At 45.8% G+C, this 12,067-nt stretch overlaps 1 protein-coding gene across 2 annotated transcripts in view; it reads right to left on the bottom strand.

Annotated features, from left to right (window-relative positions):
• The window catches only part of NIN (ninein (GSK3B interacting protein)), a 55,812-nt gene that overhangs the window by 17,335 nt on the left and 26,410 nt on the right, over positions 1–12,067 (bottom strand). For both annotated transcript variants that reach the window (XM_009322928.1, XM_009322929.1), the window contains exons 9-18: positions 11,214–11,354; positions 10,863–11,037; positions 9,805–9,915; positions 8,908–8,997; positions 7,372–7,525; positions 6,933–7,054; positions 5,013–5,539; positions 2,178–4,253; positions 857–982; positions 146–215 (exon numbers count right to left, since the gene is read on the bottom strand). In XM_009322928.1, coding sequence (XP_009321203.1) covers positions 146–215; positions 857–982; positions 2,178–4,253; positions 5,013–5,539; positions 6,933–7,054; positions 7,372–7,525; positions 8,908–8,997; positions 9,805–9,915; positions 10,863–11,037; positions 11,214–11,354 — 3,592 coding nt within the window. The remainder of the gene's footprint in view (positions 1–145; positions 216–856; positions 983–2,177; positions 4,254–5,012; positions 5,540–6,932; positions 7,055–7,371; positions 7,526–8,907; positions 8,998–9,804; positions 9,916–10,862; positions 11,038–11,213; positions 11,355–12,067) is intronic.

Below are 12,067 nucleotides of genomic sequence, written 5' to 3'. Positions count from 1 at the left end.
CAATCCCAAAGAGTTAATGAGAACAGTTATCAAACAGTTTAAATGTACATAATGGTCATTTTCTACTGCCTTTGTGACCATCTAAGGAACAGCTCTTATGCAGTGATGATTTCTACAGAGAAGGTTATGGGCTCAGTCCGTATACCTGCTTTTTCAGGTTGTCAACCATCTTCTGTACAGCCACTTTCTCCTTTCTCACAGCCTCTATCTTTTGCCTAAGGAAGAAATGAAAGCTCGTTAACATTAGGGTCACTTGTTAATATACACGCCTACAAGAACGGGCTGGGTTTTGACATCACCAGAAATGGTAATTCTGGATATTTATTTATTGCTTAGCATCACTGTTTTGCATAGGCTTGGCAGGTGCTCAGTTCCTCAAAGTACCCCATGCAGTTCTTTTCTAGAAGGGAAGAATACTCCCAGCATCACGGATGGTTATCTGCTTGCAAAAGACCAAATCACTGAAATACTCTGTCACACTGTACCTCTTCCTGCCTTTTCTAAGGCTACGCCAGCCCAACAAGCTCTGCCTTTGCTGAAGCACGAAGAATTGTGTCAGATCAGCTCGTAAGTAGGTCCTGTGTTTGTATGTGTTACTGGGTCATCTGAACTCCTACAGTTAAGCCCCTGCTTTGGCCCTGGGAATGGGCAGGACAAGCTGGGGCAGGCAAAAAGGACGAGGAACAGACTGTCAGCCAGCTGGATTTCCAACGGCACCAAGAAATAAGCCCGTTTCAAACTTTGTAGAATATCTAACACGTGAAGGAGCTTTGAGAGAAGGGATGTAACCATCGTGTCTGCACCACAGCGAGAGCCTGAAGGCATACACACGGTACGTGCCCCATTGAATTCTTACCACATTTCTTCTCGGGATCCATTTAGCTCCCTCAGTTTCAGGCTGGAAGCACTACCTTCCTCATTTAATAAAGTCACTTCGTTTTTTAGAATGGCATTTTCTTCTCTGAGCTTCTCGGCTTCACATCTGTGGCAGAGACATGAGACAAGTGAAAACTGTTTCTGTATATCAGCCGGGCCCACAGGGAGAAAAATTACTAAAAGCCTAAGCTACCTGTAATATTTCAAAACAAAGCTACCATTGACTTGTTTTATGTGCGAACGGTATACGGATTTTACGTTTCATTTAGTAAGAGTGCTTCCCAGATCACTGAAAAAGGGGCTTTTTGTGCGTGTTTTTGTACAGCTGAAGTTAGTTAAAATCTAAGATACCTAGTAAAAGTTTCACAGTAATATTGTACTATACCTTTCAGTCCTTAAGTTACAAATAACATAACTTTCAACAGCTTAACACCACAATATGCAGATTGCTAGGAGAGCGAGCTGTTTCTAGAGTCCAGTATGCTGGGAACAGCAGCGTTGGAAAATGCCTTTTCTGTCCTGAGGCAACTGTAAAGAAATAACTTTGCCGTGGTGTAATACCTGAAAGAACAATTTCCTGCAGGAAGCTGGTGCTGGACAATAATTAAGCCACTTGTAGCCACTTTATGGCCTCCAAAAAAATCCTTGCTGAAATACAGCCGTTAAAAACAAGTAGGTAAAACCTATTACAGTCTCTGTGTTACAGTAGTATTTACCGTATCACGCACTTGATGGATTCCTAACACTAAGTGCTCCTGCTGGGGAAAAAAGTTACCATAATTCTTTAGTATTAACTTAAATATTGAGGAAAAACAGAAGCACTTTCAGCATTCCAAGCAACATTCAGTACTAGAAGGGAGCAAACCAAGTGACGAAGTGATATTAGTAAAAGCTAAAAGCATTCTGGAAGTGTTACCACAGCATTTTGGACATAAAAATACAGGGGTTTCTCATGTACCGTAAACTACACACCGCGAAGGTGACTACATCCACAGCCAGAACAGCTGGCAGGTTGCTCCTGTTTTACCATTCGTGTTAGGTCACGGTCAGAGAGGAGTAAGTCACACGCATTTACTTCAACCGTCGTTATCCACGATTAATCAGCCTGCTTGCTAGTAGTTAGAGTCCAAGGCACTGTTTTCTAATCAAAGTTAAACTACAGTGGTTAATGCAGCGACCGACTGGCAGGCAGGCAGGCGGCTACGGAGCGATGAGTGGGACGCTAGGTTAGTTTCTAAGCGGCACATTTGATTACTGTGGGGCCGGCACGTTTCCCACAAAGTTTTGCAAGTGTACGTTACCTCAGAAGATCAACTTTTTGCTGCAGCTCAGTGCACGTGCTTTGCAAGCCGTGCGTCACTGTATTCCTCTCCCCTCTCTCTTCGTGGAAATGCACGTCGTTTGGCTTAACCAGAGCAGCGGCCTTCTCCTTCAGCTTTCTGTTCGGCTCTTGCGGCTCCCTCTTTTCTGCTGACATTTCTTTCACCATGCTGTTGCTTTGGGCATGCTTGTCTTGCTGACCTGTAAATGCGGCGGCATGTTCTTCCAGCTTCCCAAGCTGGCATCGCAGTCTGAACTTGTCACCGTGTGCATCTACGTTTCCTTGCGCGTCTTGCTCTTGGACACCTTCCAATTCTTTAACTTTTTGGAGGAGCTGTGTGTTTTCCTCTCTGAGCTTAATACTTTCCAGTTTACTTTCTTCTAGCTTGCAATGAAGGCTACTCAGCTTACGCAGGCTGTCTTCTAGCGCACTATTTTTTTCAACTAACTTTGTAATTTCGGATTTCAGATCCTCATTTTCTACCTGAATTTCTTCTTGTAGTGACAGAAGTTTAGCCTGTGCCATTGATCTGTCTTCTAACTCTTCGACCCTTTTCCAAAGCTGAGCTATTACGCTTTTCAGGTCGCCATTTGGTGACCCAGGAGCATGATCAAGCTGGAGAGAGGCTTCACTCAGTTCTTCAGCCTTCTCAAGCTCAACCTGCAGCTTCAAAGCATCAGAAACAAACCCTTTATTTTTGGGAGCTGTTCTGTGATTTAGCAGATGAACCTTCTGCTGTTTAACATCCTTGTGTAGCATTTTTGGTCTGGGAACTCTCTCCAGAGTTTTCTTGAGATCTCTCTTTTTTTGCAGCAGAGGCACCCAAGAAAGCGGCTCTTGATTCTTGTCACAATCCTGATTGCCATCAGCGTCCAGCACTGCTTTACTTCCTTGCATCTGACACACCCGCGCCTTGAGTGCGTGGCCGCCCGCTCCAGCTTTGACACACGCTTTCTCCAAATCCGAATCAACCTCAGTCATTTCTTCCAGGTCTGTAGCACCAGCCTCCGCGAGCGGAAGGACATTCGACTCTGTTCCCTTGTCTGCATCTTTACAGTCGCTGGGCAACCCTTCAAAACTGGGATCCATTTCATCTGGCAGCTGAGATCGTTCTGAGCCAGAGTCGGAGCAGCCAGGACTGGGGGGCCGCGGGGGCTCCCGCTCCGCAGCTTGCAACCTGTGCTGCAGCCTGACGATCTCAGCAGCCATTCTGACGTTTTCCTTCACAGCTTGCTCGTGCACTTTCTGCAGATTGAAGAGGACATCCGCATCATCTCCCAGAGGTGCCATACCAGAGAAAGGAGCAATTTTGCTCTTTGCTTTTGCATACTCGTTTTCCAGGACCCTATAATGGTTTTGTAGTGCGGAAAAACTACGGGCCTCCCACTGCAGTTTCTGTATTTTCCCTTGAAGGTTTGAGATTTCCAAACTCATCTCGGCCTTTTCTGTTTCTGCTCTTGCACAAATGTCTTTGTTTAAACTCTCCAAAGCAAGAAGTTTGGAATTGAGTTGTTCTTTCTCTCGCTTATATTCACTGTCAAGCCTCTCCAGCTTTTGCCTAACCAGCTTCCCATCTTCCTCCACCACGGATACATGCTCCTCTTTGTTCCTTAGCTCTTTTTCGTGGTCATTTTGGAGTTGTGTTATTTTATCATTCAGCTTTTTCTCTTGCTTCTCAGCAGCGTTCCTCAGGTCTCGCAGCTCCTTCTGAAGTTGCTCTCTCTCACACACAAGCTTGTTCACTTCTTCCTTGAAGTTCTTCTCCAGGAGATCTTTCTCCTGGGTCAGGGCAGAAGAAACAGCCTTTTCGTTTGCCAGACTTTCCTTCAGTTGCTCATGAGCTTCAGCAACCTCCTGGGCAATTTCATCCTTTTCAAACTCCCACTGAGATTTCTCCTCTCTTTGCTGTTCGGCAAGTTCATGCAACTCTCGCTGGTAACGCCCTTCCAGATTTTGGATCATTTCTTCGTATTTATTCACAAGTGTGTGTGTCTCGACAGAAAACTGAGTTTCTGCATGAGATGCTCTTCTGTTATAGTCACTTTCCATTTTTTTCCTAAACATGGTTAACATAAGATATTACTAAACTCTGGCCTAACTCAGAAAGAGATTCAAATGGCTTTTTAGGCTGAATAAAACAAGCTGAAAAATTACTTTTTCACTGAGTTTTAGATGAAGTACTATTTGACAGGTGTTTCTGAGAGCCAAAGTTAAATTTGAGGCAATTTGCTGAAACTTCAAAAATAAAAATCTAATTGCCTTGGGAAAGCGTAACTCATGAAACGTCCTCAGAAAAGGTTTCTGAGGTACAAGATGTGCCCTTCTGTGCTTGTGATCAGATTTGCGGGGGCAGATGTTCTTACCCCCGTCTCTCCCTGTCACCCCAGGATGGTTTCAGTTTCTTTTGACACTCGATCTCCGCTAAATGCATTTACCAGCCATCCCTTTACTTCTTCAGAAAAGGACAACTCTGAAAACCCAAATGCTTTAAAAGTACAAAAGCAGGGATTTGTAAAAAGCACAGGGATCCTGAACAGAGCTCAAATTAATCACGTCTGGTTATGCTTTAACACTATTGCTGCCTCTGGGTGAGCTAAAAATCGATATAAATATCTGCTTGAGAAAGGTCAGAAGAAAAAGCCCCTGGATAGCAGCCCAGTGTTCTGGAATAAAACAGGTAGCAGCACTGTACAATTAGTACCCTTGAATTAAGCGTCAGGAGTCATTTCTGCGCTAGGTTCACCTTGGTCACCGCGCCAAAAGCCATCAAGGTCGGCACACACCACTACCGTCCCCCGCCAGTGGTGACACTCACCTTTCCTCCTCCAGGTCCTGGTCGTGCTTCCTCAGCAGCTCTTGTTGGAGCTCTTCCTTCTCCAGGGCGTGCACCTCTGCCATCCTTTTTAGCTGCTCATGAAAGCCACGTTCCAGCTCTCCCTTCTCTTCCTGCAGCGTCTGCACTAAAACTCTCATCTTTTCTTCCACCCAGACACCATTTTGAATCAGTTCTTCCCGTTCTTGACTAAACTTCTCGTTTACCTGCTCCAGTCTGGCTCTAACATCTTCTTCGTGCTCCCGCCTCAATAGTTCTTGCAAATTGGCTTTTTCCTCATCGAAACTCATTTTTAATTTGTTTTTCTCATCGTTATGTTTATAGTCAAGCTTTTCTTGCTGCTCTCTGAGCAGCGCTGCCTCTCCTTGCAGCTCTGCAATTTGATTTTTGAGGCCAGTTATTTGCTTTTCCATGACATGCATCTCTTCAGTATACTTCTTCCTCATATCCTCTTGCTCCTTTTCACAGTGGATTTTTGTCTCACCTAGCTGCTTTTCGTAATGGCTCACCTACAAAAAGGAAAACAGATTGGATTGGTTCATTTTCTATAGAATGTTCTACAGAGATGTCTTCTCAACATTTCTGTATTATATAGTTCCATATATTCTACAGAATAGTTTGATTTACGCATTAGCATCTTATATCGATTTCCCCTGCAAAGAATGCTAAAGTGCTCAGCTTAATTGCTTACTGGGATAAAGATGATGATTATGTAGAAGCCAGTGAAATTCATGCTTTTCCATTAAGCAAATTTGTGGGGAAAAAAAAGAAAAGAGAAGCCGCTAACAGCTTTTAAGTCCTAAGTCAGTTTTGCAAATTGCAAGTAGACTCTATTTCACTGATCACTTTTTCAAAACCTTCCCCAAATTAAGAGGCAGGTGAGGCTTTTTTTCTTCCTTTTTTTACACAAGTGACATGAGACAAACCCTTACGGAAAAGTAATGATTTGGGAGTAATATTTTATCAGTCCCCTTTTCCCACTCCCATCCCAGCTTCGTCACGACACAGTTTCAGTGTACCTGTGTTACGCCATACGTGAAATGAATAGATTATAGTTATAATCGTATAACCACCTCTCATCCAGAGGTGGGCACTGGTCTGACAGATGCAGATGCAGACCCCCCCGACTTCTGGTCCTGAACCAGCTCTTGCAGGACAAGCCTGGCCACCTCTACACCGGTGCACCTCACCTGCTGAGCAGGGCAGGTCTCGCTCGCTTAGAAACACCGTGACCCTGACGCAGACGCTAGCGTAGGCTGGCGGTGGGTGCTGTGCCGTGCCCCAAGCTGTGCCAGCTCGCCCTAGCACTGTAGGTAGGCACCAGAGTGGAGCTGCCCCAGCCTCATAAGCCCATCTCGACCCAAGCTTTCTCCATGTAGGGCCAAATGGAGATATTTCTGCACGTGTGGCAAGATTAATCTGCAGATGGACACCCAGAAAATGGGGAGCTGACTGCCCATTTTCAGTGGCGCAGGTGTAACAGCAGAGTTTCCATACTCCCACGGCACAGATCGCGTTTCAACGCCACCAGACTGCACAAGCACAGCGTTTAGCAATGCGGACTGCTGCCAGCAGCCTTTCTAACCCCCAGTTATCCCATGCCAGCGGGCATGAAGTGGCTAATTCAGATGCAGAGGGCTTTCAAGACAGGCAATGCAGTAGTGCCTCGGCAAGGCCCACTGCTCTCTCGTTAGCTGGTGGGCGGCGTGAGGATCTACTGCAGCTTCATTCAGCCCTCTCCATCACACAGCAACATGCAGAAGGAGCAGGGAAGGTACAGGCTTAGATTCACAGAAAGGTTGTCATTTGACCGGGAATAAAAAGTCCTTCTCCAAGACCATCCCACTTGTACAAAGAGGCTGGAAAAGTTGTGAAGGTTTGTTTTAAGTTAAAATAGCTTACTGTGTCTTCAAGCTCCTGTTTGAGGTGATGTAGATCCCTGTGATGTTGCTCCTTCATTTGTTCAATAGCCATTTCTGCCTCTATGCTCATATTTAGTGGGTTGCAGTCTTCTGAACCAAGTCCTTTAAAAATAATTATATACATATTCTTGAAGCCCAGAGAGATACATTCTCAACAGAATTATTTCATCAATTTGAATTTGTTTAGGCAGCTACTTGCAGCCTTCAAATTCCCATCACGCACACAGACAAGAAACTGCAAACGATTTCAGCCTTGAATACAGTACACCAGCCATATTCCACTTAAATTAAGTAGCAAAACAGAGGTGGTGTTTGAGTCTCACTGTGAAGGTTTGGGAAAGTTTTTATGTAATTGCCTCTAAGATGTTATGATAAATACCTACAGCACAGAAGTTGGTCACATAGGAGATGCGCGTTACCTTGGTCAGGCTCAATACCACTATTGCCATGACTTTTCATATCAATGTCAAACTCTTCCGACAGTGAGTTTTTCAGCGACGGCCTGAGCACTTTGCCTTGAGCACGGTACTCCTCCAGCTCCGAGTGCAGCTCATCTCTCTGGTCTTGCAGCTCCTGAGAGGGGGGGGCGGAAAAAAGAAGCCTGAGTGAAAGCAAACAAGGCAGCTGAGCATCTGTACATCAACCCACTTCCATGAGGAGACATTTAGGAGGGAATTACAGTAGGTAAAGACTTGGCAATAATCCTGCCATCATGCCACAGTTCGTCATCCTCCTATCAGCAAAACAACGCCCTTCTCCAGGCTCCAAACTGTGCAAATAACAGATGTGTTTCTTACTAAAAGAGCAGAAGCTTCTTCAGACTGAGCGCCTGTATTATATTTGCCTCTAAAGTATATTGTGCTCCAGGACCTTCCACTTTATTCCTTCTTCCTACGACCTTTTTTAAACAGCAGCTTAGGAACATTTTCAAACAGTCGAGAAATACCTCCTCAAACACCATCTACTTGAAAAAATCAAATCAGAAGCAAAAGATCAAATTAGGAAGGAGATCTCCTCATTACTACATTTACCATCTGGTGCTTCTGCCCACTCGCCAGCGGAATATCCCAAGTCTTTGTGCCAGATGCCATGCGCTCAGCTCAATGAACAGGGTTTATTGAGGAAAATGAATCCCTGAATGTGTAAACACATAATTCTGCAGATTTCAGTGGTTCAGAAAGTGAACCTTGAATGCTGATTCATATCTGACAGTACTCAAAAAAAATCAATTGCATATTCAAGCAACTTATTGTCAACAAATATCAATTCAGCAAATATTTCTAGAAAATTTTTGCTTTTAAACTGCAACTTCCCAAGAAAGCTACCGTGCTGTTTCAGATGAGACAGCCTTTTGCCAAGGCAGTCCTTTATTGAACGAAAAGGATCATGCAGAACAGATGAGCCAAATGCTCGTAACCATAGCAGTCATCAGAAAGTAGATATCTAAATAGATACTTGCAGGCCCACCTTAAAGAAGTATTTCAGCCATACCAGATTTGGGGAGGAGAAGACATGCTTTACATTTTCAGTTTTATTTTAAGAAAATACTACTGTTTTGGAAACCACCAAAACTCGGGTATATCTTATTTCTGCTGTTAGTTCCTGCAACTCTGAATTCAAATTAGGGCAAAGTTTATTTCCTAAATCAAAAAAAACGCTAGTGCACAACCGTGTGAGGAGTTGAGCCTGATGTACAGCTGGGGAATAAAGGAGGCTCCACAGACCCAATCCCAGCCCGCTCTTGTGGCACCTCATCCTCTTAGCTCAGCCGGTTGCCTCTGTGGCAAGAGTTTTCCGCCCCCCAAGAACTTGGATTAATGTAAAAAAAAAAGCCATTACGTAGGGAAAAAACCAGCAGCAGTATATTGCTGCTCCGGGCTGCTGTTTGCAGTAAGGGTGTTCTCGGCGAACACAGGCAGACGGGTGCCGGGTCCCCAGCCCTGGGCTCCACTTACTCTGCACTGCCGCTCGTACTCGCTTCTCATCTGCGCCAGTCTCTCCTCCTGCAGGAAAAACTCCGCGCTGCTGGGATCCAGGTCACCAAACTGAAATGGCACGAACGGGACCCAGTTACTCTTCCACCAAACAGCCCTGCTCATCACAGCCCGGATGCCATTCGCAAGCGGTCCTCCAGCCCGCGCCCCCTCCCCTCTTTTATTTTTAATCTTAAATACAGAAACTCTGCTTTCCTGCTGGTAGGGGACAATGAGCAACCTCCCTAACAAATACTAGCTGCTCTCTCACCATAGCTCTCGTGCTAGCTTTGATTTCAGACCACAGCTTTCTAGCTTAGCATATGCACATCTCAGTTTGATAAATAATCCCAGCTTTAAAGAACTCCGGACAACAGATGCTGGGTGAGAATCCCAGTATACGAGCCTTTATCTATAGATGCACACGCACAGAAATACCTTTGGAGAAGCTGATATTTTGATGAGTTTATTGTAATGCAACCACGATCAGCTGTTCACCTCGATTTTCACCTAAGTTTAGCAGAGATGCCACGTAACACCTAACACCTCATGTATCATCTTCCCTAGAAAGGACCTGCACGTTGGGTCCATCCAAAACTATGTGCTGGGGACAAAAATCCCGGCAGATCTGCGGGATGATTGCTTCACTGTAAGGCTCCCTACTCTTCATTAGTATAAAACTATAGCTAAGGTGGAGGATCTTTAATTTCCTTAACTGGAAGTCCGTCAGGAGGTCCACGTCAACAAGGTAGGCTGTGCCTTGGTCACATCTGGATAGGGGCCCCGAGAGCCTCCGGCTATTAGTCAAATCAGCAGCTCGAGCGTAGTAACTCGGAAGCGATTTAATTCTGGACGCATACTGGGAAGAGGAGAATTTACCTTCTCAGCCAGGACGTTTTCCAAGTTCCGCTGCAGTTTGCCTGCCAAGCTTTCATACTCGGCCAGTTTTTCTCCCGTTTCCAATAGCTCGCTTTCCAGGCGGCTGTTTTCCTGGACCAAACAAACAACCCCCCCCCAACAGCCTCAGCATTTGGAGAAAGAAAACATTAGGCACGTGGCAACTCATTAGAAAAAGAGTAATCTCCCAGTCAAGTCAGAGCACAACACTGCTACGGGCTTCAGCCAAAGACAGGAATTGTGAATTTGTTATCCACGCGTGTACAACCCTCTTGCCACAGCAAAACAGCAAGCGTGAATGCCGGGCCCGCGGCTGGCTCACAAACCCCACGCTCCCTGGCTCCCCTCACCTTTCAGACCGCTGCTTCAGAAGGAGTATTTCAGTTTTCCTGATGCTCACAGGATGCCCAAACCCTACAAAAGCTGCTCTCCTGAACACCTGTACAGGTGCATTGGCTCCCTCTGACTGCCAGCACTTTTGGTGCTGTTTGTAAGACACCACCATCACCATTAACTTTTGCTTGGTTTTAAAAAAAAAATTAAATTATATGGTTATGCAGCTGTCAGATTCAGAAAAAAGTTGTGACTTAAGTGTTTTCTAAAAAAAAAAATGTTGGAAAAGTATGTGAATCTGTGGGGTCATGGGTGAATAATGCCATTGCATTAGGCAGCAGATGCTGTTATTCCTTTGGATAAACTAAACTCACTCTAGATTTTTTTTTTTTTAAGCAATATTTGAAGCTTTGTAAAGACGTATCTCCCAGCTGGACAGCCCATCCAATAGCTGTACACATGCTGCACATGATGGCAGCAGAGACTTGAAATGGAGCCTTACAAACCCAAGGAGTAACCCATCGAGGTGACCCAAAAAACAATTCTCATGGATATGCCTCTACCTTACCGCTAAAATTACTTTCAAGCGGCTCAACACGCACTGTAACACATCCTCTCAACAAGGACTACGTTGCAAGCGTCGCTCCCCACTTCCAGGCATCCTTGCCTTTTGGGGGAAAACGCCGGCTGCATTTAGTCCCCGTTACCTTCAGGGAAAGGGCCAGGCGGTCCCGAATGTAGTTCTCATCGGTTTTCAGCTTTTCTATCTCCTGCTCCAGCTCCAGCCGCTGTTTATTAGCCTGCTGCAGGATTTGCTCCCGCTCTCTCCGGAGCTCGTTCTTTAAAGCTACAATTCGTTCCTTGTACTCCTCGTCCAGCTTCCTGCGAAGGCATCGGAGGTAAGAAGAGCTCGTAAGAAGCAGCAGGCGGCAGATACCGCTGCGAGTGAAGCTTGGTGGTCATCGGCAGGCACGAAGCCGTTACCTCCGTCAGAGTCCCTGCAATGCTGCAGCAGTGATCCCAAAGAGGAGGGGAGGGGGTGAACCAGGACACCGTACCTGAGGTTGTACTCGTTCCGGCGCTCAATCGCGGCGTGGTGGTCGTCCACTTCGGAGGCCATCAGGGATTTCAGCTTTTCGGCTTTTTCCAAGTCTGACCGCAGCTTCTCTTTCTCTCTGGCCACTTGGTCAACCCTCTCCCTAGGGTAAGCACAGCCGGCCTGGATTAGGTCACCCCTCCCGGCTCCCCCAAAGAAGGTACTTGCAAGGGGCTTGTGAGAGAAGAACAGCTCAGAAAGCTCTCCAGGGGCCTTTTATCATCAGCTGCGTTTAGTCGCTAGATATGAACTTGCACACATAGCTCTGGACCTGTCTTCATATCCCCACAGGTCCTGAGACCTCAACACGTGAACTCCTCAGCTGTGGTCTAGCCCCCCGAATCGCAGCGCTATGCTGTTTTGCCAGGCCATTTTCTGCCCCATTTACTTGTTCTCATCATTTTATTACCTTTACCGCTTCATCCTTACACTACATCCAGTCTGGTTTTGATCACAAGTTTGTAAGATCTGCTACACGGAGCGGCTTTCTCGATGGGAACTTGACAACAAATCCCTCCACTGAGTGAACGTAAAAAGGCATTTAGACATGTAGATGCAAACAAGCAGTGGGAAGCCCCATCTCAGGAGGTTTCACACAAGCGAAGCGGGCAGCTTGCAAGCACAAGCAGTAAGCCAACAAGTAACAGGACACATGCAGTCTTAATGACCAGCAAAAGTCATCTCTCGTATCGCACGGAGGTGGATGCGTAAGCTGGTAAATATCTAAACTATTCAAAGATATACAGCACAAACAAAGCACCGCTAACAACTGGAGCTTGGGCACGTGGCAGACGGATGCAACGGTCACACAGCAGG

This window comes from Pygoscelis adeliae, unplaced genomic scaffold (genome assembly GCF_000699105.1).
Source record: "Pygoscelis adeliae isolate BGI_AS28 unplaced genomic scaffold, ASM69910v1 Scaffold314, whole genome shotgun sequence".
NCBI classification, from domain to species: domain Eukaryota; kingdom Metazoa; phylum Chordata; class Aves; order Sphenisciformes; family Spheniscidae; genus Pygoscelis; species Pygoscelis adeliae.
The sequence above is the reverse complement of the archived record's forward strand: the minus strand, read 5'-3'. Positions and strand labels throughout refer to the sequence as shown.